The sequence below is a fragment of the Carettochelys insculpta genome, chromosome 7 (assembly GCF_033958435.1).
Source record: "Carettochelys insculpta isolate YL-2023 chromosome 7, ASM3395843v1, whole genome shotgun sequence".
NCBI lineage: Eukaryota > Metazoa > Chordata > Testudines > Carettochelyidae > Carettochelys > Carettochelys insculpta.
In genome coordinates, this window is record NC_134143.1 from 4,598,167 (window position 1) to 4,624,834 (window position 26,668).

At 46.3% G+C, this 26,668-nt stretch overlaps 1 protein-coding gene across 5 annotated transcripts; it reads right to left on the bottom strand.

Annotated features, from left to right (window-relative positions):
- Positions 1–6,201: 6,201 nt before the first annotated feature.
- MYOZ1 (myozenin 1) lies at positions 6,202–22,815 on the bottom strand. Of its 5 annotated transcripts, XM_074999716.1 has the most exons (7): positions 22,646–22,815; positions 20,830–20,997; positions 19,816–19,916; positions 17,583–17,764; positions 9,775–10,033; positions 7,930–8,092; positions 6,202–6,790 (listed from the first exon to the last, which is right to left on the bottom strand). In XM_074999716.1, the coding sequence occupies exons 3-7, from the start codon at positions 19,889–19,891 to the stop codon at positions 6,559–6,561; spliced, it is 912 nt and encodes a 303-aa protein (XP_074855817.1). In that variant the 5' UTR covers positions 19,892–19,916; positions 20,830–20,997; positions 22,646–22,815; the 3' UTR covers positions 6,202–6,558. The 5 variants fall into 5 exon arrangements, with proteins under 5 accessions (XP_074855817.1, XP_074855818.1, XP_074855816.1 ...); XM_074999717.1 differs by lacking the exon at positions 20,830–20,997 and having other exon boundaries at positions 19,816–19,955; XM_074999715.1 differs by lacking the exon at positions 20,830–20,997 and having other exon boundaries at positions 22,646–22,814.
- Positions 22,816–26,668: the final 3,853 nt, after the last annotated feature.

Genomic DNA, 26,668 nt, shown 5'->3' on the forward strand with positions numbered 1-26,668 from the left:
TGAAGTAGGGCGCTATTCCCATATCCTCCTCATGAGGATAGCGACTTTGACGTCTCACCGCCTTACGTTGATGTCAACTTCGAAATAGCGCTCGCCCCATGTAGACGTGGCGGGCGCTATTTCGAAGTTGGCGCGGCTACTTCGAAGTAGCCGGCATGTGTAGACACGGCTATAATGGCATTGAGCAACCAAACAGAGATCCTGACATCTATGCTGCAGCTACAGAGGGGTTCCCAACGCAGTAGTATGGGCTACACTCACTTCTTGCTGGAGTCCCCTGAAAACTTGTTGCCCACCCCACATCATAGCAGTCCTTGAACGTGGGAAAGGAGGCAAGGACAGCCTGCCACAATAGCCCCAAGAGCTACTACAAGAGGCTATTTCAACACCCGTGACAATGATTCTTTTCTGTGCCACTTAAACCTCTCCTCCCCCAAAATAAACATATTCTTTTGAGCTCAGTGTGAGTGATTTTTTGGTGTGCGCAAGTGGTAGGGTACACAAATCATGGTGGAGAATTGGGCAGAGATGGAGAGGGCTGATCGCACAGCTACCCCCCACTAGGCCAAGGTCTGCAGAGGACTCATGGCAGAGACACCTGGGAGGGGATGAGAGGGCTGATAACACAGCTGCCTGCCACTATGCCAATGTCCAAAGAGGACTCACGACAAAGGCACCTGGGTGGTGGGTGGAGAGGGCTGGTAGCACAGCTGCCTGTCGCTATGCCAAGGTCTGCAGAGGACTCGCAGCAGAGGCACCTGGGGGAGGCGGAGTGGAGGGCTGAAAGCACAGGTGTGCTTTTTTAAAGAAAATAACCCTCCCCCATATCCATTTTTCTGCCTGCAACTTTACCCTTTCCCACCAAGTGAAAGCATTCTTTCTGTGTAAGACACTGTGGTTGTGGCCACACTTGGCCAAAGTTTCAAAATGGCCATGCAAATGGCCAAATTGGAGAATACTAATGAGTCACTGAAATGAATATTCAGTGTCTCATTAGCCTGCTGCTGGCCACGGCACTTCAAAAGTGCTGCATTTTGCTCACATGCGGCTCGGCTACATGGGTCGTTTTAGAAAGGACCCCACAGACATTGAAATTCCCTTATTCCTATCAGCCTGTTTGGTTTTAGGAAGAAGGGGCTTTTGAGGTCTGGGGGGTCCTTTCAAAAAGCCCCGGTCTACGCAAGTGGAGTGCAAATCAAAAGCAGCGCTTTCAAATCACGTGTGGCTGCCATTATGCTAATGGGTCACTGCATATTCATGGCAGCACCCCATTAGCATCTTCCCAAATCACTCATTACCATGCCCTTTCTGAAAGGACGGCACTAGTGTAGACGTAGCCTAAATGTTCTGCAGTTCTTGTGTGCTAGGAGGTTAGCAGGAGCCCAGTAGAGTGCACTGTGTTCCTCCTGCAATATTTGTATTCTCTTGTGAGTAAGTGTGGTTTCCAAGCTTTAGGAACTTAAATGTTTTTTGTGCTGAGGGGGATGGAAGGAAAGATCACTTTACTGATTCTTCATCTTCCTTTATGTCCTTGTGGATTTATACTCCTTGCAGTCAGGGGCATCTCTAAGCGCATACAGAATACACAAGTGCATTAGCCAGCATGTCATTTGGGTTATCTAATGTAGGAAATGAAAACTGCTGCTTGTTTCCAGCCGGCTGTGCAGCAACCCCCGACTCTGCCTCCAGCCCACAGCCCAAGTCACACTGCTTGCCACCTGGCATCTGTGCCTCTTGCCTGCTTCTGCACCTCCTGCACCAGCCTCTCTCTTCTGCCTCTGCCCCCTGCAGCCCTGGGCCTGTCCTCCCCCACGGTTCCTGTCCCCGAGGTTTTGCAGCCCTTGAACACAGCCTCTTATGAATGAGCCAGTCCCCCAGAGTGGTCACCCTCCCCCGCGAGGAGTGGAGTGAAGTTATGCAGGTGCTTGGGCTGCATAGAGCATCATGATTTTTAAGGATGGCCCTACTTGCAGTCTCCAGAAAAGAGTTCATTCTCCTGAAGAACTGATCTCAAATCCTGCTTGTTTGGGAGGCCTGCACACTGACTGTGGAATGCTGACTGGTTAAAAATAGACCCATGTCATTCAAGTACCAGGCTATTTTGTTTCTGCTGCTCCTGACATATTTAGCAAGAGAGCATCATTCGTTTTAGCTCACAAACAGGACGACCGTATCTCCCTGTCCCAAATACAGGATGGGGAGATATGGGAGGGAGGGGCAGCTCCTCCAAGTCCTGGAGAGTTGGGAAGTAGGGGGCAGCTGCCAGCTCTCCCCAAAGCCCTGGGGAAGCCACAGCCCCCAGTGCTCCCCAGAAGCCCAGGGAAGCGGCAGCCACCAGTGATCCCCCTAGAGCCCTGGGGAAGCCACAGCTGCCAGCCTCCCTGGGAGCCCCAGAGAAGTGGCAGCCCCCGGTGCTCCCTAAGCCCTGGGAAAGCGGGAGCTGCCCACTCTCCCCCTGCTTCCCTGAGAGGAAGTGACTCCTGCCAGCAGCTGTACCTCTGGCAGAAAAGGATGTGGGGAGGTCTCAAATATGGGACAATGAGTCCCATTTAAAAAATAAATCAGGAGGCCTTTTTGGCGTCCCAAATACAGGACCATCCCACGCAATATGGGACAGATGATCACCCTATTCAGAAAAGAGTTTAGCTAATCTATCCATTTTCTTCTATGCAGTAGCACCCTATACATTCTTTATAAAGGGACAGGCAATAAAGAGAATATATCCTTCTGATGGGGGAGAAGTTCATCTTAATGGCAGTGTCTGGTTTTCATCAAGGTTTCTGATTTTTTAATCCCATTTTTCTCTGACTGTGTATTTCAAGAGTAGTTTAACACGATGTAGCCCCAGTCAAAGCTGTGGCCTCTGGATGCTACCAAAATACAAATAATAAATAACAACAACTAGAGATTAAAAACCTAATTAAGTTAAAGGCTGTACTCTCAAATGTATGGAACTGTGCTGCCATTCCACTGAAGCTATGCAGAGAAACTGACGTACTGCAAAATTTGACTCCAACAGCAGCATTAACTCACATCATGGGCAACCTATTTTTCAACATTCAGTTGTGTTGGAACAATTTTTATAGTGCAGGTGCTGAAAGCCACTGAACAAAACTGTAAAACTTGTTGAATAGTAACAGAGAGGGAGCCGTGCTAGTCTATATACTATCAAAACAAAAAAGCAGTCAAGTAGCACTTTAAAGACTAACAAAATAATTTATTAGGTGAGCTTTTGTGGGACGGAAAGCTCACCTAATAAATTATTTTGCTAGTCTTTAAAGTGCTACTTGACTGCTTTTTTGTTTTGATTGTAAAACTTGTGTATGACTGAAAACAATTCAAGCCAAGGGATGCTTCTGCCCACAGCACACCTAGATCTAGCACTATGGCAACATTAATAGAAATGTACTGAACTATATATTAAATAAGAAAAACAGAAGTAGGAAAGGATGCATGTAATTTGTAGCTAAGTTCACACTGATCTTGTAACCTAAGTTTTTGCCTTTTCATGATTTTATGTGGACAGCCTTAAATTTGAAGTAATTAATCTTTTTTCTACATTTAATTTCTTGTGGCTTTTTGAAGAAAAATGAAAAAAAGAGATTGAACAGGAAAAAAACCAAATGAAAGGAAAAAATGCAGAGATACTCAGAACCCATTGTGACACCCTGATACCCAGTATTCACCACTATCATATGTTTAGGATATGTTTTATACAAATTACTTCTTTTGAGGTATCATTCTAAAAGTCTTCATCTGGTTAGATTTCATGTCTTAACGTTTATGTGAAGTTATGAAGTTTGGCTATGTATGTGTTACTGAAACAAGGAAGGAGCAGCCTTTCACATACAACAGTAGGAAGGTCAAACAATGTTAGTGGCTTGTTGAGGAAATGCTCACAGACACACAAGGATTGTGTGGATTTCCATGGATTTCAGTGGGTTCTGGGTTAGGTCTTATGAGGATGTTTTTAAGCATTGTTCATCAGAAGGAGAAAAGGACTGAGGTGGATCTCAAGGGCATAAGAATTGTACATCCAAGGCCCGCGTCAACAAGGGCAAGCAAGGATATATGGTGGAGTCTGTGACCCACAAGTGATGTGTCAGAGGAGAAACATGCTCAGCAGGAGGCAGCTCAGGAAATTCGTGTACAGTTTATTCACTCATCTCACTCAGTGTCCAGCTCATTTCCTATCCAAGTGGCACTGGTATAACACCAGGATAGCAGTAAAGTGAGTGGATTTGGAGGCAGCATAGCCTAGTGGATAATGCAGAGGACTGGGAATCGGCATACCTGTCTCCTAATGATGGCTTTGTCACTGATGTGTTGTGGGCACATCATTTCACCTGTTTCCCGTCACATCCTTTGTCTGCCTGGTCTGTTTACATGGTAAACTCTTTGGGTTATGGACTGTTCTGCAGGAGGCAGGGAATCTCAGGTGACAGCAAATACTTTTGTTCAAATGTTACATCCACAACATAACAGGTGAAACTGACTTCATTGTCTTATTCAGATAATCTCTGAATTCTCTCATTTCAGCTCTCTCTTTAGCATACTTTCTGGTAGATCTATGCGGTGTCTATAGGTTGGCATCCCATTAAAGCCAACATTACCAACACTTCCACTGCTTACTGGGCTCTTAAAAGACATTTAGGAGTAAACTACAGCTAAATAACAGTACAGAACACAGAGAGCTGGGACTGATGGCTGCAAACAAACCACGATAAGTAGTTGTTCGCTAAATAAATAAAATCATGCCAGATTGTGAATGTTGCCAGATAAGAGTGTGCAGACAAGTGAGGTTCAACCTGTATTTTGATTTTGATTAACACAGATTTTAAAAGTAGCAAATCGTATGTAATTGAGGGATTTGCAGAGATGAGATTAGTTGCATGTTAAGGTTACTCAAGTAAAGTCGCCACCCATAGAAATGTGTTTAATGAGCTTGCTGCAATCATTGGTGAAGACTTGTCAACTTTAGGAAATAACAAAGAGGTACTAGTTAGCCCATTTGGCAGTCTTTGCTTAGAGGGCAGAAGGGACTACACTTTGGAATTCAGAGGTCTGATCTGTGCAGGCGGCATGTGGCAACTCATGACTAAAGTGCAGTGGCAAAGCAAAGTGGGATTTTAGGACTAGCATAGCTGGATTGTTGTAGTTGAGAACTGAGGGCTAACTAGTCCTAAAATCCCACTTTGCTTTGCCGTTTCCTTATGTTGACAAATGTACACCAATAGTCTTTGTCATGTGGACGGACTGTGATCCAGTACACAAGGCATAGGATTACTAGAGAGAAAACTTTTCTTCTCATCCAAGCTTAGTCACTGACTTGTTACATGACCTTGGGTAAGTTTCTTCACCTTCTGCTTCACGTTCCCCTCCTGTAAAATGGGGCTATTATGTGAGATGCCTCGAGTTCGATCAATGAAAATACCCATGTTTGGGCCAAGTGCTGCTACTGCCATGTGAGTAGTTTACTGGCTCTGAGAAGCACTCTTCCCTACACACTAGTTAAATAACAGAATAGCACATCATGTGTAGCTATTTAAAGTTTACTTACAACAGCCCCACCCACACAACCCCTGTCTTTAAAAATGAAAGAACTTGGTGACTCGCACAGGGGGCTCTTCACTTAGCATTGAATGGTACACCAGGGCCTCCCTCTGCAACCATCTTCTTCAGCCACTTACCTACAAATTGGATGGGACTTGCACTGAGTCCTGAGGGTCAATGGGCTCAAGCTCTAGTGGACCAGGGAGGTGAGCAAATATGTTCCACAGCCCAAGGCACTTTACAGAGACCCCTGGCTTTCAGCTCCCACATACTAAACTCCTGGGACTATTAACTAAAGCACCTCAGCTACTTGGGTGGAAGATGGTGAGATAAGGCAGTCTCGGATAGTCAAGACCAGACCATGCAAGATGTGTAGCTCGGGGTAGTCTGAGGCATTGTGAATAGAAGCACGGAAGTCTCTAGAGTCAGTATAATATACTTTTTGAAGCTAAGGATGCTAAGCTGGTGAGCAGTCACGTTCTGCACTAGGTGCAGCTTTTGTGTAGTGTCCGTTGCTAAGTGCAGTGCATGTGGTAAGCTGGTGCAATGGGCATCTATGTGTCCTTCTGCTCTGTTCTAATTTTGTTATGAATACCGCCTGAGCAGCCATTGTTTTTAGATCTGACACAAAAACAAACAAAAGGCTGCTTTATTTCTTTTAGGTGCTTTATTGATTGTTAACAAGTGACAGGACAGGTTCAATATGGAGCAGACAGGCAACATGCAGTATCATAAAGTATAGCTCATAATTTTATTTTTTCTTGCCTTGGTTCATACAAAGATAAGCCATCTCTCTTGCCTACCCGCTCTTGCTCTTTTTCAGTGCTTTCCCTGTGTCTGCTTCTGATATGGATGAACACCACAGCAAAGATCAGCTTAGAACCTACTGGGAACTTGTCTGCCTTAAGGACAAAGAGGAGGGAGGATCCCTGGGACTGGAGGTGCACTTCTCAGCTCCCTACAGAAGACTTGCAGATGTGAAGGGTTGAAAGAAGACAGTGGGATTTATAGCTCTTCTGTTTCACCGTCCATCGGCACTTTGATCTCAATGTTGTACTCCGTGGGTTCTCCTGACCCCTGCCAGGGGATAGGGGTCCTGTTGAAGGAGGGCCTAGTGTTGATATCTTGATTGTAGACAATTATGGGCTCTGCCACTAAAGGACCAACATCAAACTCAGGCATCTGAAAGGTCATCAGCTTGCGTGCCTTCTCATACCCACCATAAGGCATGGCAGTCCTGGGACAAGGTGACAAATAGAGTCAGCAAGCAGGGTGCTTCTAAACAATGTAATTTAGAAAATAAAGATTTATTGCCATTCTAATTTTGATCAGTGAAGAGCTGAAGGATCCAGCAAAGATGAAACACCAGCTGCTGGAGTTGCCTCTAACAAAATCTACCAAACATCAAAAACTAATTCTACTCTGCACAACACCTTTATGGTGGCTTCAGTATTAAAAAAGGTGCTTGTGTAACTGGGACTCAAACCTGGGACGTCTGGAGTGCAGACACCTCTACAGCTTAGGCTAAAGGCCAGCTGGCTTTCAACTTAGGCTGTAGAGGATGCTTATTCTTTCTCTGTGAAGTGGTCTAGGTACCACTACATGGGGCAGTTAACCACGCATAGATGTGTGGGTTACACTTGCTAGTTCTTTTCCTATACTTTTACCCCTGTTATTCAACCAGTACGGCAGTTCAACCTTTGCTACAGCTGCTAGTGGCTTCATAAAGCTTATAGAAAGGAGGTGGTGTGATGCAGAGGCTCTAGTGAAGGTGTAGGGTCAGGTGAGCCCTGGGCTTTAATCCTCCTTGAGCTGCTGTTTAATTCTGTGATACGTTAGTCACTGCATACTGCCTCTTTCAGCAATATGGATGGAGGGTGGAGTGATTAAAATCTAGAAATGCACTGGAAAGCTGCTGCTATGCTAAAAATATCTGTAATATGTTTATTGGTCACAAGAAGGAGCAACAAGGGCCTGATTCTCAACTGTAGTACTGTAGATACTTGGGCCCCAAGTCCTGAAGAGACATTTTTGCAGAACTCTACAAGTGCTTACAATAATAAATGCGTGGAAGCCAACACAACTAGAGGCACTTCAGTTGCCAGCTAAACCACATGTAATGTACTCTGGAGAGGGTGGAACAGAGCTAAGGACCTCTACTCCTAGAACAAAGAATTCTAAAGAAGAATCCTAATTTGTTGTCTCTAGAACTAAACCTCCTCTCTCTCTTTTGTAGGCCTCCAGCAATTTGCCCCATAAGAGGCTGCAACATGGCATGTGTGAAAAATCTATTGATACTATTGAAGGCTGAAGTGACTACATCCAGAATTGTGTTATAGTTCATGTAACCTTCATTACCCCTCCAGGAGACCTCACCTGTTAAAAGACTTGTAATGAGGGAGTTCAGCTTTGGGGCCATACGATAACAAGTCAATGGTGAAGTGGCTTTTCTCCTGTGGGCTGATGCCCATGGCTCGCTCCCAAGGAGAGATGTAGGTCTTGAAGACAGAGACTTTTTTCCCACCACCTGCCTGGTCACCTGGACGCCAACAGAGAAGAGAAGAGCATTTTGATCAAGATTTGCACAGAACAAATGCACTTTCCACATCCCAAGCATCAAAGATAAAATCCCACTGAGCTTTGTCAGATGACCCTGTGAATTGCAAATCAAAAGCTAGCATCTATGGCAGAGATTCTCAAATGTTTTTATAAGATGAATCTCATCTTAAGAGAGATTATCTCATGGACTCCTTCTTTTCCCAGGGAGGTCTCTTTGTACATAACCCAGCCACTTCCTGTTTGAGGGGGAAGCCTTTATAAAACTTGAAATGCTGCCTGAGTTGACCTCTTCCTCCCTTACTTGGGGCACAGGTGTGTAAAATCTATCAGCATTGGGTCTAAATACCCCTAAACTATGGGGGTTTTGCTCCTAGAGCCAACATTCACACTCAGTTCCTCTCTCTATATTGGGCCAAACTCAAATCCCAGGCACTAGTGCCCTTGAACTCCAGTATCTTTGCAATTCAGGGTTCCTCCTGACACTTCCCAGATAACCTCTTCTTGAACATATATGATTTGTCCACATCCATGGGGTTGGGTCAGTACTTTTAATAAGTTGTTTTGTATCTGGGTGCACCAGAGACATGAATGGACCATTCGTTTACTCTCCTGGGGGCTACATTGTCACTGGTCTGCATGCTTCAGACATTATTATCTTTCTAAACCCCTAAGAAGGCAAAGCAATAGCATAGATGTCTGCTGGGGTCTACCTGTGCAAAGTCACATTGTGGCCACTATGGTTCTCTACTGTCGAGGGGTTAAGGCAGATATCAAGAAGTCACGATGTCAAAGTTCAAGTCCCAGTTCAGCCGCCAGCTTAGCAGGTGACTTTGTGCAAGTTACTTTGACTCAGTGTGTCTTGGCGTCCTGTGCTGAGCACAGTGACGGCTATCTACAAATGGTTCTAATTCAGCAGTTCTTTGCAAATTGTGTTAAGATTCTTACATACGCAAAGCACTATTTTTATAACAGTACCTTCTGCTCATTTAGATCAGGTCAAACCCACAATCAGAATGGCTACAGTAGCTTGCACGGAAAACATTATGTCATAATGCTTATAATGTCAACAGCAAAGTTTGAATAACACAGCCGTTGTATTCTTTTTTCCATCATATCCATCTTCTTTGGGCTCTCTTTTCCATCTCATTCAGAGCCAGCCTTTAGGCCTCGACAACCCCCAACCCCAAGTCTCTCTGCTTCAGGGCCTCCCTGAAAGAAAGGGAGGGAGGGGCAGTTTGCCCTGGGTCACCTATTTGGCATGGCCCCCAGTCCAAGTGGTCCTGCACCCTGGTCAATGGTCAGTGATGGATATTTCTGAAGGAGGTGTAAAACCCCATAATGGACAATATGTACTGTTAGCATGTACTGTATCTGCCTTAGGAGATCAAAGTTTCTTAACAGGTTTTTCACAAATTCTTTGGTTTAGCTAGGACAGCTAAATTCAGGTAGAAGTTTGATATTTCAGTATTTTCCCAGCACCAGGCAGAGGTGAGCAAAAGTGAAACGTCAACCCAATTTCTCCAAACTTTGAGAAGGAATTGGGTTCGGAAGAGTTCACCTCACATCTTTTAGCCACCCCTATTCCTAACAATACAATGATAATGGGCTAAATTCTGACATCCTTACCCCATCCTCACTCTTACTTTGTAAAGAGTTACTTGCCTTTTCCAGCAGCGTCACTTGCTCCACCATCCACTCCTCCCCCACTGCTAGCTGAGCCCTCAGCACGATCAGCTTCAGTGCCCCCAGCACCACCTTTGCTCCCAGGCTTAGGAGGAGGGGCAGGGGGATAGTGTAGTTTACTAGATCCATACTGCCCTGCAGTAACTCCACCCACCATCCTCCCACCACTGTGCAAGTAACCATGAGCTTCTCCTCTGTAATGTCTTCCAGCAACTGGGATGAACTTCTGAAAGTGATCCTGGAGTGGGAGAAGAAAGGGCAGAAGTTATTGTTACTGAACATATTTCAATCACACTTCCCTGCTGTGGAGCTCAAAGTGGCCTTGACGGATCTCCTTTGAGTTCCTTCTGGACATTTGTCCAAATTACAAAACACTTGTAGCATATAGCATGGCACCATCTCTGTATCCAGTAAAAAAGCAGCCATTGAATAGGGCATGCTGACACTCATGTTTCGAGGTGCACTGTCAAGGCTACATCAGGGTGTGGAAGAGCAGAGGATGCTAAAGGGGAGAGAGGAGGCACATTAGCAAATCTGGGCGGGTACACTGACCCTAGAACAGCAGGGTCAAGAGGGAGGTACCCATGTAGAGCTGGGATGGGGGCAGGGCTGGGATAACAGGAGGGGAGTACAGGTCAGAAATGTGGTGCACTAGCTTATCTGATGTGGATAGAGCTGGAATAGTAGGAGTTGTTTCATGGCAGGAATGTGCTAATGTGGCAAGGTAAGGTAAATGAGAACTGAGTCAATAGTCAACTGAGGGGGCTAAGTATACTGGGATACCAGGATCTATGACAACATTAAACTGCTTCCTTGGCCAGCAGTGCATTTTTCCTTTACAGACAGTTTTATATGGATCTTCTTTAGCAAGGTAAAGGAGTAGTGAAGAGGGGGATGCAATAGGTGTGATACATCATTTTGACTGTCAGTGTAGTCTAGATGAAATTAGTGTAAAATAGGAGAAATACTAATTGAAAGACCATACTCAAAGTGTAGTTATCAAAGGTGCACTGTTAAACTGGGAGTATGTATCTAGTGGTGTCCCTCAGGGGTTAGTGCTGGCTGTGATACTATTCAGTATTTTCAATTAATGATTTGGATAATGGACGGGAGAGCATGCTTGTATAGCTTTCCAGTGGCACCAAGCTGGGTGGGGTTGAGCACTTTGGAGGACAGGGTCAGAATTCAAAAGAACCTTGAAATAATAGAGAATTGGTCTGCAATAAGTTGAAAAATCAATAAAGACACATACAATGTATTTCACTTAGGAAGGAAAAATCAAATGCACAACTACTACATGAATAACTGGCTAGATAGTCATACAGCTGAAAAGAATCTCAGGATTATATTGGATCACAAATATAATGTGAAGCAATTGCAAGAAAATGAGAATCTTCCAGGGTGTATGAACAGGAGTGGTGTTTGCAAGAAAGGGTAGGTAATTGTCCCGCACTAGTCAGCTGGAGCTCTGTTGTCAACTCTGTGTGCCACACTTTCAGAAAGATGCGCTCAAACAGGAGTGAGAACAGCAACAAAATTGATTGAAGGGTGAGAAAAGTCTTAAAAGTTGGACATTTTTAGTCTTGAGAAAAGATAACTGAAGGAGGAACTAATAAATCTTCAAATATGATAAGGGCTGTTATAAAGGGGAGCGTGATCAAATTGTTCCCCATGTGAGCTGAAGGTAGGGCTGAATCAGCAGCAAAGGAGATACAGGTTAGAGATTTGGAAAAGTTTTTGTACAATAAGGATTGTGAAATACTGGAACAGGCTTCCACGAGAAGCTGTGGAATCCCCATTACTGGAGGTTGTTAAAACAGGGTTGGACAGACACCTGGCAGGGTTAGGTTGACTTGGCCCTACTGCAGTGCAGGGCTGTGTCTACACTACCCCTTGCTTTCAGAAGGGGTATATAAATACAGTTGATAGAAAATGCAAATGAGGCATGGATTTAAGTATCTTCTGCCTCAGTTGCATATTCCTGCAGGATCTCACTTTTGAAAGGGGCTGCTTTCGAAACGCAAACAGCCATGTAGATGGGGTTCCTTTGGAAGGAAACCCCACTTTTGAAAGCACCCTTCCTCCCCCAAAAAATTGGGAAGAAGGGTGCTTTTGAAAGCGGCGTTTCCTTTAAAAGGAACCCTGTCTACACAGCTGTTCGTGTTTTGAAAGCAGGCCCTTTTTGAAGCGAGATCCCACAGGAGTATGCCAATGAGGCACGAGATATTTAAATCCATGCCTCATGCATTTTCAATTGACTGTATTTACATGCCCCTTCTGAAAGGGAGGGGTAGTGTAGATGCAGTCCAGGGCCTGGATTTCATGATTTCTCTCCACCAGTTCCAGAGGTGGTAAATGAGGCCAAATAGCCTTCGGCTTCACCATCAAGAAAATTAGGGTATGTCTACACAGCAGCATTATTCTGAAAGAAGCTGTCTCTGGCCAAAGCCAGGAGGGGGAAGTGACATCTCTGCTGTTTCTTCCATGCCAGCAGTAAAGGGGTTTACAGGGAAATGTGGTACCCGTAGGTTGTGTCAAAGGCTGGGTGGCTAACTTTTCACTTGCAGGCTTCCAGCTTGAATGTAACCAAAAGCTGCTACTGCTTGGAGGCCATTTGGGAAGCACCTGTGCTGCAGCTGTGAGCATGCTGGGCTCACTCTGCTGGAGCAGGTGTAGTAACAGCCATGTGAACAGTGTGGTATTGTCTGGCTGTCTGATTCCAAGCCAGCTCAGTCCCCCGAGTCTGCTAGCTCATGCTACATTGTATGCACTGCTGCTTTTTGCATGTTAGCTCGTGTGACTCTAGCACACGTCTCTCTGCCTGAGCTCGGAGGCTGCAGTGTAGTTTTGTGCCTGGGCAGGCCCAGTAATAATTGGTCCCCTTGTTGGCAGTTATGGCAGAGAGGCAAAGGAGTGAATGGGTGACGCAGGATGAATTCTCCTCTTGCTGTCGAGGTGAAGGGAAATGTTCTCTGTGTCTCCCTGCTTGCACTGTATTATGAGATAGAGTGGCCAGTCCCCATCGCTGTCCATCCAGAAGCCCTGAATTCATGAACAAACATTCTAATGAGAGTAACTGCAGCTTGTGCTTGGACCCTAGAGAGAAAAAGGCCTCAAGATTCATAAACAGAGGGAACTTATATCTTTTTCCCAGCCAAGACTCTAATCTTGCAATTAGTGGAGCACCTGCACTGGGGCCACTGCTAATCCTCCAGCACTGCCATATGTGCCTCCAGAGAAATGGGTGGTGAAAAATGATCCATCCATCTGAGCATCTCAAGGCCTTGATGTCACAGAGGGAGTGTCTGGCAAAGGACACCATGAGCTCTGTGATGGCTCCTGGCTGTGCCCGAAAAGGAATGATTGAGCCCACCAGATGTGTTTCTATTTCTACCTCCTTGATGAAGAGCTTCCCAAATACTTGATGTCTGTGTTGTTAATAACACTTCTGAAGTTACTGGAGCAGCCAGTTACATGCTCCTTTATTCTGAGCCGTGGGGATTTAAAGTTCAAAATGGACAGACATGGAACAGCAAGCGAGTAAGTGAGCTGCATGTGTATTTTCCTGAGAGAAGGTGCAGGGCGGTGTCCGCAAGTCCTCAGTTGGAGCTGCACCCCTTAAACCAGGGCTGAGTTTTACCATGTGTTTGTATAGAGGGCGTGGGGGTTCAAAGAAATAACTGCACGCTCCTTTGGGAGGCAGACTGGTCCTGTGGGTAGGGCACAGGAGTACACTTGGAGCTGGGGTTGACATGCCCCTGCTGGCTCTAACAGCGTGACTGTGCAGAGCGGAGCCTCAGCTGTGTGAGGGGCACACATCACAAGCACACCCCTGTCTGTGATGGTCAGGTTGGAAGCTCCTCCCACCACTCGTGGCACCATGCTATTTTTAGTGCACTGTCTTGATCAGAGCTCCTTGAGCTGGAAATGACAGTTCCCAGCTCCAGTACAACTCTAGCCTAGCCTCAGCCCTGTTCAGCCTCCTGGCTCTGGCTCACCTGCTCTCCTCCACTGCTCTTTTGCCTTCATCTTTTTCCCCAGAAAAGTCTTCCAAAGAGCAGGGCCAACAGGCAGTGCGGGCCCAGTGGGTAAGATAGCAGGGGAGCCCCAGAATGGGCAGGGCTTAGGGCAAGCAGCCCTAGGGCCCCTTCATACTCCCACAGAGCCACACACAGAGCGGTGCCATGGCACTGCTGCAGCATTATGTCAGCAGCAGTGGCAGCTGGAGCTCCAGGCCTCTTTGAAATGCCAGGCCCCAGATCAATTGCTCGTTTTGCATCTTCACAGTCAGTGGGCCTGCCTCCGAGGTCCTCCTGTTCTGACAGCTCTCTTCCTCTCATTTATTACCCCAAGATGACACTCTGGCTTCTTACTCAGCTCAGCCTGGGGTGCGCCTGTGTGTTGGACCCACTTCATTTAAAGAGCCACGCCATGACAGACCCCAGAGCGGTTATGGACACATGCCAGTTTCCTTTCCACCATCCCCATCCCTCCCGTCACATGTCCTAGAGCAAGAGGGTTAACAGTCTCCACAGTAATTCACAGCCTCTTTTGGGGTGGAAGAGACTCTTGTAGATCTTCTAACCTGACTCTGCTCCATTAGGGTAGGCTGACGTCCCTGGACCATTTGTACCCCACAAGGTGCACCTGCCCAGAGCTAAATATTTTTGACGGATGGGTATCAACCCTGATCTCCACGATGGTCACTTCCCAGCCCCATATGCTTGGGTGGTGCTCCCTGTACAGACCTGCAAATCTACCTCCTTGTTGTCCAAATCTCTGCTCAAAATTCTCCTTGTCTGAGGCCCACTAAAACTTAGCAAAGCTGAGAATGCTGGTGTGCTGAGACCACTGCCTAATCTTTCCACCCAACAAGCCTCTTTGTTTGCTTGTACTCCTTCACTATCTTATACTTAGATTGTAAATTTCTTGGGGCATCTTTCTTGTCCTGTGTTTGTACGGCACCTGACACAGTGGGGCCCTGGTCTACGACTATGGCTCCTAGATGCTACAAGAATACAATAAATACATTGTAATAAAGGCAATGGCCTCGTTTCCCCGAGTAGCCTCAGACCGTAAGTTATATCCCAGATCCTGTCAAACTAATCCTTAGCGGGGTGACGAGGGCAGACTGACCCTGGCAGGCCAAAGGCAATGGACAGCTGTGATTTATTTCTCTTGTGAAAAATGTAGATCTGAAAAGGAGCCATGTAGGACTTTAACACAGGAAGCAAGATTTACTGACTGGACACACTTCATCAGCCTGGTGTCCTTATAATTGCACTGCAGCAAGACCAAGCAGGCAAGTCCAGGCTTGCTAAGGATCTTTTAAAACCCCCATTGCCCTTCCCCAATGCAGAGCATCTTCCAATGTCACTTTGGAAGATTTCACCCTCTTGAGGAAGACGCTGCATGATAGTGAATGAGTCCCCTGGCTGGAGTCCTTCTGCACCATAGATAGGACAACAGGAGGATCTGTCCAGAAGGTGGTTGGGATCCTTTGCCAAAGCATTGTGGAATGAAGCTTAGTATTTAATGAATTAAAAAGTGTAAATTCTTCCTAATTCTGAGAAAGAATCATGCCCCCAGTCTTTGGCAATCCAAAGCTCAGATGCCCACATTTCCAAAAAATACTTTCTATTTTTCAGTGCCTCAGCTTCTTGGTGCCCAGCTTCAGGTGCCTGAAGTGCCAGAATTTGTTCATTTTGCATTTCTCAATTTGGAAAGCCCAGCTTTTGAAAATCTGTCCTGGACCTCATCTGCCCCAAAGTCATCTCTCCCACAAACCCATCACAAATCCTGAACTCATATAAAAAATGTTTCTGTGATCTGCACTGTAGCCTCAGAGACTACCAGATGAACTTGAGCCATCTACAATCTCTGCTGCAAAATTATGTGAGCCCAGAGATGCATCAGCTTTGCAGGAACCTGTTTAAGGCTATGGGTTTAACTGTCATAGAATCCTAGGGTTGGAAGGGACCTCAGGAGGTCATCTAGTCCAGCCCCCTGCTTCAAGCAGGATCAACTCCCACTAAGTCATCCTAGCTAGGACCTTGTCAAGCCAGGACTTAAAAACCTCTAGGGATGGAGAATCTACGACCTCTCTAGTTCTTCACCACCCTCCTGGTGAAGTAGTTTTTCCTAATATCCAACCTATACCTCCCCCTCTTTAACTTCAGACCATTGCTCTTTGTTCTGCCATCTGACACGACTGAGAACAGTTTCTCACCCTCCTCTTTGGAGCTCCTCTTCAGGAAGTTAAAGGCTGCTATTAAATCACCCCTCAGTCTTCTCTTCTGTAAGCTAAACAAGCCCAAATCCCTCAGCCTCTCCTCATAGGTCTTGTGCTCCAGCCCCTTAATCATTCTTGTTGCCCTCCGCTGAACCTGCTCCAGCAAATCCACATCCTTTTTATACTGGGGGCCCACAACTGGACACAATATTCCAGATGCAGCCTCACCAGTGCCGAACAGAGGGGAACAACCACTTCTCTAGATATGCTCAAAACGCTCCTCCTAATGCACCCTAATATGCCGTTAGCCTTCTTGGCTACAAGGGCACGCTGTTTACTCATATCCAACCTTTCATCCACTCTGTATCTTTTGACCTTCCTCAACATCTTTCATGGGCTCATGACTATTTAGAACAATGCTGTGGACTTTCTAGCATCTTCCAGTCAAAACTTCAAAGCACAACACTCAAAGGGAGATCAGGATAGCAACATAACACAGTAACACGTATAGATGAAGAATCAGAGAGTGGAGACAGTTATACAGAAATACAACCCATATATCCTGAATATGAGTTGTGGGCTCTCACTAAGACCTTCTTATTCTAATGGCATTTTCCTCCTTTAAACAGCCTTTCTTATGGCATCTCCATACCTTGCTCCCCAAATTGTACTTGTTGCAAATGAACTGCAAAGGAGGGGTGGGGAAATCCCTTATTTGCAGCTTTAATCACAAGGAAGTCCTCAAGGTTTTTGATTCGATCTCTTCTGTTTATTTAACTCATACTGCTGGCAACTGCCTGGGAGAAAAACTCCTTCTGTAAAAAGGTCAGTGTCCTCATTACTTCAGATGAAGGCTGAGAAAACTCCCACAGCAGTCCTCTAATTGGTTTTTCAGCAAAACCAGGGAAGACCAGCCCAGATTCTCAGGTTAAACACGCAGCAGAATTAATTGTTCAGAGGTGGGGATGGGAGGAAAAATACATAAGCCTGCCTTTATACACTCTACAGGTCAGCACAGAACATTACCAAAAATTAAATTTCTTTCCTTTACAGTTCTATTAATTTCATACCAAACAAACCAAAGTAAGTGCAAAATCAGCTGCTGAAGGCCTCTGTCTCAATTGTATTTCATGGATTTTCTCTGAAAACTGAATTGAGGCCGACACTAAGAAGAGAAAATACCACGTCCTACAATGAAAATGAATGAGAGTCCAGACAAGCTAACCTCAGGTCTGAATGCAATAATGGAAATGTCATTGTTACAGTTGCAGGTAAATAGCCATGCACTTTTCTAGCTCTGTATGTCAACACAACACATGATCTTCAGTGTTCTCCTAGTATTCAGCTTTTCTGATATTGATCCATCAGTGGATCCCAAAAGCGCCCTGGAGGAGCTCCGTGCTGGTGTGGAAAGGAAGTTCGTTCTGCATATTCATTCACAGTCTTGGGCCCCTCTCCCACCCAAGGAATATCCCCATAGCCTGTTGGGAGAGTGGAGCTATGCTACCTTCCTAAATGTGTAGGAACTGGCTTGTGCTTGCATTCTGTGACCTACCACGGAACTGTCAGTGAAGACATCGGGGTGATTCTCATAGATGAATTTCTCCACCCTCAGCTGGCGTAGTTTGAACATCTTGGATCCTTTATTAGTGAGGAGTGAGAGCTCTTCGAGCATGACATCCTTGGGGATGCTGATCTTCTTCCCTAAGTTCAGCTTGGACCCTTCTTGTGGCATGACTGGAAAAAATACCAGAAGATGCACCTTAGAAAGTTTTCTGTCTTTGTTCTCAAACACCAAGCCCTCCAAGGCAGCAAGTCCTTGTCTGCATTAGACATGTTCCACTGATAGAATCATCCTTTTACACACAGCTTTTCTCCTCTTGATGGTTTTCGCATATCCCTGAATGGAATTTACCCTGCTTCCCATCCAAAGTGAATCTGTCTGCAGGGGTAGGAGTTACATCAGGCTAGGCTGTATACAACACACAGCTCAGTTGGAAATGAAGATCTAACCCTCTGATTACAAACCCGGTCTCCTCTCTTTATTCCCAGTCACCTATGATATCATAAGCACCACTGGGCTCCCAAGACTGCTCCAGCAAAAACAGGAAGTTCAAATGTCTAGATATTTACCTATGCAGAAATCATATTGGTGGCGGGAGGAGCAGGGGGTGTTGTAAATCCCCCACCCCCTCCCCAAATCAGCAATTTACATTAAAAAGTATTTTCAGGGTCTCTTTATACATACTAAGTAAGAGAAAGTATACTTCCATCTTTTTTCCTTTACTGGTCACCTTTAACTTTGAAGAAAGTCCTGATTCTCCACCCCCAACAGGTTTAAAACTGGAGTAACGCCATTCATTTCAATGAAGATACAGCATCACAAAACTGGGGTAAAAGAGTGGTAAATCATGTACATAGGCTTAAGGATATCTCATAGTTTTTCTCCGCACTAAAATTCATGGTCTGGTTTCTTGAACCAAGCATCCTTTGGACAAAGTGTGGCATGATGGGAGGAGTTATATTTGCTGTTGAGGTGAATATAAGGGTTTAGCAATTCCTGTTGGCTTGGGGGCAAATCTAAAACCTATATAAAGGTGCCCTTGTCCCGTCTCTCCAGAGCAGAGCAGATTCTTGATGCTCGTCTTGGTGATCTGAGACAAGAATAACCATTAGCTTTTTACTTCTTTGCACCACCTCTGGAAATTTCCTCTTCCCTACCTTTAAAGTGAGAGGAAAAGGAATACGATAGCCAGGTACAAATCACCCCCTCCAATACTGCTGAAGGAAATGTGTTCGTAGCACTCAATGGTGCTGAATTCTCCTGTCAGCTGCAACCCCACTAGGAGAACAGGGCCCACTAGCCAGTGAGTGATGAACAGGGGGTTGCTATTGCAGAAGGAAAATAAATTAGGGGTGGAGATAATGCTGGTGGGCAGCTACTTAAAGGCACCAGGCATCATATTCAGGGCCCAGTTCTGCTCTCAGTTATACCAGTGTAAATCTGGAGCAAAGTCTCTGTAAACAGTGCACCTACACCAGTGTAACCAAGAACAAAGTTTGGCCCAGTGTATTGACTGATTCTAAGCAAACTAAATCCCAGTGAGGGAATACTAGCCAACCACTTATGCAGATGTAAGACATTATTGGAAAGATCTTGTATATTGGTGGGAGGCGTACTGCACCTCATGTCCATATGTTACCATAAGTGATTGAATAGGTAACTATCGACTCGCCTCCTGATTTATCTCAACATATCTATTGCTTCCAGGACCCTTCCTTTCCCATTGCCTGCCAGTTTGGCTCCTTCTCCAAATCCGTAATTCAGATTTGCACAGCACCTGACAGAGACCACCAGTAAGTGCTCTGGAAATCAAACAAAGGGAAAGCTTGGAGCTGATGATTATCGAGTGTGTTGATTCCATCAGCCACCATTTGTAACAACCCAGCACATTCGTGCACCCCTGTGTCTTGCAGAGTGGCTCCCATACTAATCTGTGTGAATAGCTGCCTGGTGGGTTGGTTCTCTGGCAAGTCCAAACAATCCAATTTCAGATGAACACAAAACTGAAAAATTGCCAGATTTTTGGCAAATTACCAACAATTATTTTTAAAAATGTTTAATGTTTCCATTTTTTTTAAATTAACAATTTAGTAACATGGACTCAAAGTTCCAAGCAAAGTATTTCACCCAGCTCCACTCATATACATGGGTCTGCATAGCTGTGTTTGACTGACTGAGCCATGTGCCACTCAGGGTTTCTCAGAGTTGTGTGCACATATCTTACCTTCACTAGTTAGTTTCCCAAAGAGTCTAGTGGACTTTTTCGTCTTGATAGGAGCCGGAGTTCCTGCAAGGGGCATTACCACAAAGGATTCGCTGCTTCAACTTAGAGAGACAATGAGATTGGAGTAAAACACTGGAAAACTGTAGTGAGAGAATGGAAACTAGTCTCTTCACTCTCCAATTACAGTACAGCACACAGCCCTTCATTTCTCACCCGAAATCCCCCCTCTTGGGGCTGGACCTGTCTAGCTGCTTTTAAGCAGACCCCTGGAGGCCACCCCTTCTGCCCCACCTCTTCCACCAACGGCCTGTGCTTTCTTCACCTCTAGCCTCACCATCCCTCTTCTGATCCCCCAAGATCCCACCCCACTTTGCCTCATCCTCCAAAGCTCTGCCCTACCTCTTCCTCAAGGCCCCAGTTCTTTCTCTGCCTCTGCTGCCAAGACCCTACCCATGCTCCATCTCTTGCCCTGTGACCCTGCCCCTGTCATTTTCTCCTCTCCCTCTTTCCCCTCATCACTCACTGGATTATTGCAAGGATCCTGCCTGCGGGTACAAGGTGGCCCAGGCTAAGCAGAGGTTGACATGTGTTAATCAGCCGTCTCTTCCCCTGCCCTGAAGTAACTGGACTTTTGGTTTGGGTGCCATTTAGGATTGTCGGTTCCCATTTTCCAGTAGAAAGCAACACAGAATCCAAAACCGGAATTGTCTGGGAAAAGCTCAGGTAACAGTCCCTCACCAGTGGAGTAGATTCCAGCAAATATAATCCTCCAGGACCAAGTTCTCTCATTAGGAAGTGCTGAGACGTGCTTTGTGGTGGCTTAATGTCATGACACAACATGTCAGTGCCCCACCAGCTTGGCATCACCATCGTACAACATAACATTCCCACTCCACACCATCATTATGCAACATCATACTTTCACAGTATTAATCAACAACATGCTGTGATTCTCATTGTGTTGTGAGTCTGTGCCCAAATGTCCTACTGTAAGGCCACTTCATCACAACTTACCACTGCTATGCAAATGTCTTCAGGTTGTGATGGAGCATCATCTGACTGAAAGAATGTCTGTCCGGGAGATACCTGGCATGTGGATGTCCTACAAACTTGGATTGCATGACATGGGATAATCCTATCAACACTGGAACAGCCCCTCAAAAGCTGAGCGGGTGACAAGTCCTGCAAAAAGACCTTTATAACTGGATGATTTATTCCTTAAAGGGCTGAATGATTGCTCCATCAATGGCTATTAGCCAAGATGATCAGAGATGCAACCTATGTTCCAGGTGTCCATAACCAGCCGATTACGAAAACCATCTGATAATGGCCACTGTGAGAAATACTGGGTTAGATGGACAACCTAGTTGAGCCATTTTTATGTTCTTATGAAAGAAGCAAGTAACCATCAGATTAGAGGAAAACATCCCAATCCTTTGAAGTCAAATGCATCTGTGTCCTGTCTATTCAACTTTTCACATATATCCATCCTTTTGTTGTGTGCTTTAATTCTACACCCTGCCTCTCAACTTTGTGTATAGGTAGGTTGAGAGGTCCGCCTTACAAGCCTGAGAGAGGACAGCAACAGAGTTCTGCAAATCCATTCCGGACATTCTCTCACAATCCAGCATCAAGGTTAAGCATCATGGTTTGAACTGGGCCACAATCCAGCCTTCACTTTCGCCCCTCACAGTTGTGCAAACAACAATATTTAGGGGATCAAATCTTCAGCTAGTGGATACTGGAGTCTCTCCATTGACTTCAGATTTCAGGAGCAATCAGCTAGCTGGACTTTGAAATCCCATCACTGGCCCTACCATTTTCCACCTTTAATTAATTAGGGGTACAGAACTGCAGGCACTAAATTGAGCTGCTTTAAAAATAACGGCCATATCAATCTATTCAAGGTCTCCATTGCAAACAAGACATTTTGTCCTCCTGATATTTTTCAGTATTTCTTCACTTTCATTTCGGCCAAAACAGATCTGGTCCAATCAATTCAGCAGGCATTCTGCTGGGCCAGATTTTCTTCCTCATTTCCACAGTTTATTTTCTCTTGGGCTTGGTATGAGCTCTATGAAGTTCACATCATAAAAGTGCCAGACGTGGAATATCCCCAAATCAAGTGTCAGCAGGTGCACCAATAAAGCACACTACATGCCTGCTCCTCTGAGTAGCTGCCCATCTGTTTGGCTATATACAAGACGGAGATTACTTCTTGACAGGACGGGGCACTACTGCCAGGACACATAGTGGGGACTGGGATTCTCTAGGGGGCACATTTGATAGGTCAGAAGCATGGAAAAAATGGAGGGAAAACTTCTGCCTGCCTGAATTGTGAACTCCCTGCAGGCACGTGGGGAGGGGTGTCCCCCTGAGGGGGCTGTGCCCTATGACGCACTAATCCCAGGCAGGGGGAGGGGGAAGCCTGCACTGGTCTATAGTCCTTCACTGAGTCCAGGCAGAGTGAGGGCTCACGCCTGCAGCATTCAGGGATGATTCCAGGCACGATACAGACCCTGCAGTGTTCAGGGATCCCAGGACTACATCAAGACCAAACAGCATTCAGTGACCCAGACAAGGAAGAAGGCTGGCAGAATTTGGTTCCTCTTTCCCCAGCTATATTGGGCATGGGACCAAGGCTGCAAGAGGAAATTGCCCTCAGGATATCTTCAGCACAGTTCTTTCCCCAAAACCTGCTGTTCACTTCTGCAAATATTTCAGTGTTAATTTTCTAGTTCCCACTCCAGCTTGATGCTGGTCCCATGTCTCTAGCCTCATGGTAAACCCTGCCCCTCCTACCTGTCTAATCTGCAGCAAGGGGACTCACCTGGCTCACTGTTCCAGGCTCAGGTAAACATACACACTCTTCTGCCCTGGCCCTGCAGCAGTGGGATGGTGGTGGGCTGCTTTCTCCGTGTGTCCCTCCTTCGTGCTCAGTCCCTGCTGATCCAGGGCACCCGTTCTCAGCCAGGACCTGCACAACACAAACTGCTGATGCAGAGTGCTGTGAATTTGACTCCTGGAGGCTGCTCCCGCAGGCATCCCATGGTTATTAATAGTAGATGGCACCAAGCAAAGGGGTCTCAGATAGCACCAGCACAGGGCAGAGGAGGGAAAGGAAAAGAGTGCACCTCAGCAGTCCTTTCAGCTGCTCCCTCTCTTCCAGGCCAGAAACCAAGCTGGCACTGCGCCGGTGGAGATCCCCAACCCCCTTCCTCCTCGAGAGTTGGTGTTTTTCTCCTGCACCCTCACAACTCCTGCCACTCTGCTACCACTGGCAGCTTCACAGCTAGCCCACTCCATCCCCCTCTAGTATGGACTGATACCCCAGGTCCTTTGGAACCACCTTTCATTCCCCACCCCATCACTACCCTGCCTTCTCTTTACACCTCCCTCTCCATGCTACTGCCCCCGGTGACCAGGCCACACCCTGTTCCACCCTTCCCCAGGGCCACCAACACCCACACAGCTTCCACCTTACGCCCCCCAACTCGCATCACATCATTTCCACTGTTCCATTCCCGTCACTGTTCCTCTTCTCCCAGCATCCCCACCAGTCTGCACACCTCTGTTGCTTCCCTGAATTAGTCCCATCACTCCATGGTCCCATAGCATCCCCCATTCACACCACCAGGTCATGCACTGATCCTATTTCACACCCTATACGCGCGTTTACTAGGGCAACCATATCTCCCTGTCCCAAATACAGGACAGGGAGATATGAGGGGGAGGTGTGGCTCCTCCACGCCCCGACAAGCCAGGAAGGAGGTGGCAGCCACCGGCTCTCTCCAAGCCCTGGGGAAGCAGCAGCTGCTGGCCCTCCCCGTGAGCCCCAGAGAAGCAGCAGAGATGTGGTACCTGCCCACGCTCCCCGACTTCCTTGAGGGTCGGGGAAGTGACTCCCGCCAGCAACTGCACAGGTGCAGTTGCTGGCGGAAAAGGTCAGCGGGGAGGCTCCAAATACGGGACAATTAGTCCCTTTTAAAAAAGAAGTGGGGACGCCTTTTTGGCTTCCCAAATACAGGACTATCCTGCCTAATATGGGACAGATGGTCACCTTGGGTCTACTCCAGACAGGTGGTAACTGGTTTCACGTGAGCCAGAGAAGCCAAGTAACACACCCGTGTATTGCCAGTGTAACAAGCTGGTGAGAGCTCCTGACAAGGAAAGACCCACAACTGTCCTCTGGTTGACTGAACTGGGACACCCACATCCAATTTGCAGGAAGCATCTACATTTTTCTCTATCCTTATAACACCTTTGTAGGTACTTGAAAGTTGTTACGTACTCTCTGTCTTCAATTTTCAGATTGAACAAATCCAGTTCTTTCAATCTTCCTTCACAGCTCGTATTCTCTAAACCATTCATCATTTCTGTTGCTTTTCTCTGGACCTTCCTTAGTCTGTCCACATCTTTCCTGAAGCGCCCAGAACGGGGCACAGTACTCAAGCTGAGGCCTAATCAGTATAGAGTAGAGTGAAAGAATTGCTTCTCATGTCTTGCTTCTTCGCTCCTGTTAATGCATTCCAGAATATTTGCATTTTTCCAAAAGTTTCACATTGACTCATGTTTAGTTTATGATCCATTCTGACCCCTAAATTCCTTTCTGCAGTACTCCTTCCTAGGCAGTCATGTCCCATTCTATATGTCTGAAATTGATTGTTTCTTTAAAAGTGGAATACTTTGCATTTGTCCAACTGACTTGCCAGTTGTTAATTATGTCACTGTTTGCGTGTTGCTGCCCCTGAGAGTTTACACAATAAAACTACTTTGAAGCATAAGCTTTTGTGAGCAAAGACCCACTTCAATGCATCTGATGAAGCGGGTTTTTGCCCACGGAAACATAAGCTCCAAAATATCTGTTCATCCATAAGGTGCCACAGGACTTCTTGTTGTTCTTGAAGATAAGGACTAACACAGCTACCCCTCAGATAATAAAACTACTTTGTTTCCCCATTCCCTCCCTGGCCCCGTCCCACACACACACACAGAGAATGAGGCAATTTAAAAACAGATTTATCTAACCTAAGCCCAGTGCATCCTTTGAGCTTAACCCCTTCCTGCCTGTGCTGTAACCAGGAGACAGGTGGGTTATGTTTGTGGCCTGTAGCAGCTTGGAGGTGTTAGTGGGCAGGAAGGGAGGTGCTGCTTCAAGCCATGGGGGAGGGGGAGGGAAGAGAGGACTTCTAGGAAAACACGGGTCATGTCATACTAACTTCCAGCCCCCTGCAGCTGGAGACCACTCCCACCCCTTCCCTCCTGCAGAGTGCTGAAAGGAGGCTGCTTGCTACATTCTGTTGTGAACTCGGAGGGAGTTCTGTAACCCATGGGCGGTGAGGGAGGCTGCAGCTGGGGAAAGCAAGCCCCACCCCAACCCTTCCACTCTGACGCCCGATCACTTCCACAGCCTTCCCTCCCTGGTGGCTGGGAGCTGGGCTGCTGCATCACAGCCCCAGCCCTCCCGAGTGGCCAGGGAGTGTAGGCAATTTTCCTACATTTCCTACTGCCCACGCTGTAATCATGTGTGCCCCCGTGTGTTGTCTTGAGAAGAGGCAGTGTCAGGTACCAGGAGAGGAGGATCCATCCTGGGGGCCCAGCCAGTCATGGAGGATGAAAGCGCTGGACAGGGAAGGTTGGGTCAGGTCGGTCAATTACCCCATCCCCGCGTGAGAGAGATGTATGGGTGGATGTGAGCATGCGTCAGCTCTCCCTATGCAGACCTTAAAGACTCCAGCTACACAGTCCTTTTTAACAGAGACACAGTCATCTTGATGTTGGTTTGAGTATGTCTTCTGTGCGGTTTGGATTTCCCTTGAACTTGCTTGAATAGGAGTAATTTACCAGGTGTCCTGTATTCAGCATTGGGAATATGGTCACCTTAGCAAGTTAACCAGCCTGGACAACAGGTAGTGAGGAAAGGGGATGGGCTGCTGAACCTCCTTAAAACAAAGCAGCAGAAATGGAGCACTTTAAAAACTAACAAAATGATTTATTCAGTGATGAGCTCTCATGGGACAGACAGGTCTTTAACATAATGGCCCGTGCCATTGAAGTGTTCACTGACTGGCTTATGTGTATGAAGCTGTTAAAGACCTGATAATTTGCATCCTGGAACAAAAACAATTTAGAAAGAAATTAGAGCGAGAAATCTGTGAGTTGGAATTCATATTCAAATTCGACACATTAACATGTGGTATGAAGAGAGACGTCAGTTACCTCATGTATTACAAGGACTGCTTCCCTTCCTCTGATGCTCGTAATTATCTCAGGCAGGACAATTAACATGTAATGTTGCCAGAAGTGCATGAGAATGTGCCTTCGATCTTGTAACTAACATGCTTAGGTCCAGTGATGGTACCTCTAGAACAATATGTGAACAAAGTTCTCAGCAGGGTTTGTTGCAAGAAAAAATTCAGGATTAGGATGACTGTGGTGTAGCCTGTGATTGTTGGTGAGAATCTTTCTCAGGTTAGGAGGTTGTCCATAGGAAAGGACAGGGCTGTCACCTGGAGCCTTCTGGAGTGTAGCATCCTGAGCCAGAATAGGTTGTAGGTTTTTAATGATGCGTTGCAGCGATTTGAGTTGTGGGCTATAGGTGATGACAAGTGGTGTTCTGTTGTTGATCTTCTGGGGCCTATCTTGAAGTAGCTGGTTTGTGGATATTCGTCTGGCCCTGTCAATCTGTATTTTTACTTCTCCTGGTGCGTAATTAAGCATTATGAATGCTTGGTAGAGGTCTTATAGTTTTCGGTCTCTGTCGTTAGGATCAGAGCAGGTGTGATTGTATCTAAGGGCTTGACTATAAACAATGGATCATGTGGTATGAGCTGGATGGAAGCTGGAGGCATGT

What these genes read in the sequence shown, in the direction of transcription:
- MYOZ1 (XM_074999717.1), bottom strand. Translation starts at nt 19,891, where the DNA reads ATGCCCCTTGCAGGAACTCCGGCTCCTATCAAGACGAAAAAGTCCACT. An exon ending in TGGGAAACTAACTAGTGAAG is followed by an intron (nt 17,765 to 19,815) that starts GTAAGATATGTG and finishes TATTTTTTCCAG; the next exon opens with TCATGCCACAAGAAGGGTCC. An exon ending in TCTTCACTGACAGTTCCGTG is followed by an intron (nt 10,034 to 17,582) that starts GTAGGTCACAGA and finishes CTCCCACTCCAG; the next exon opens with GATCACTTTCAGAAGTTCAT.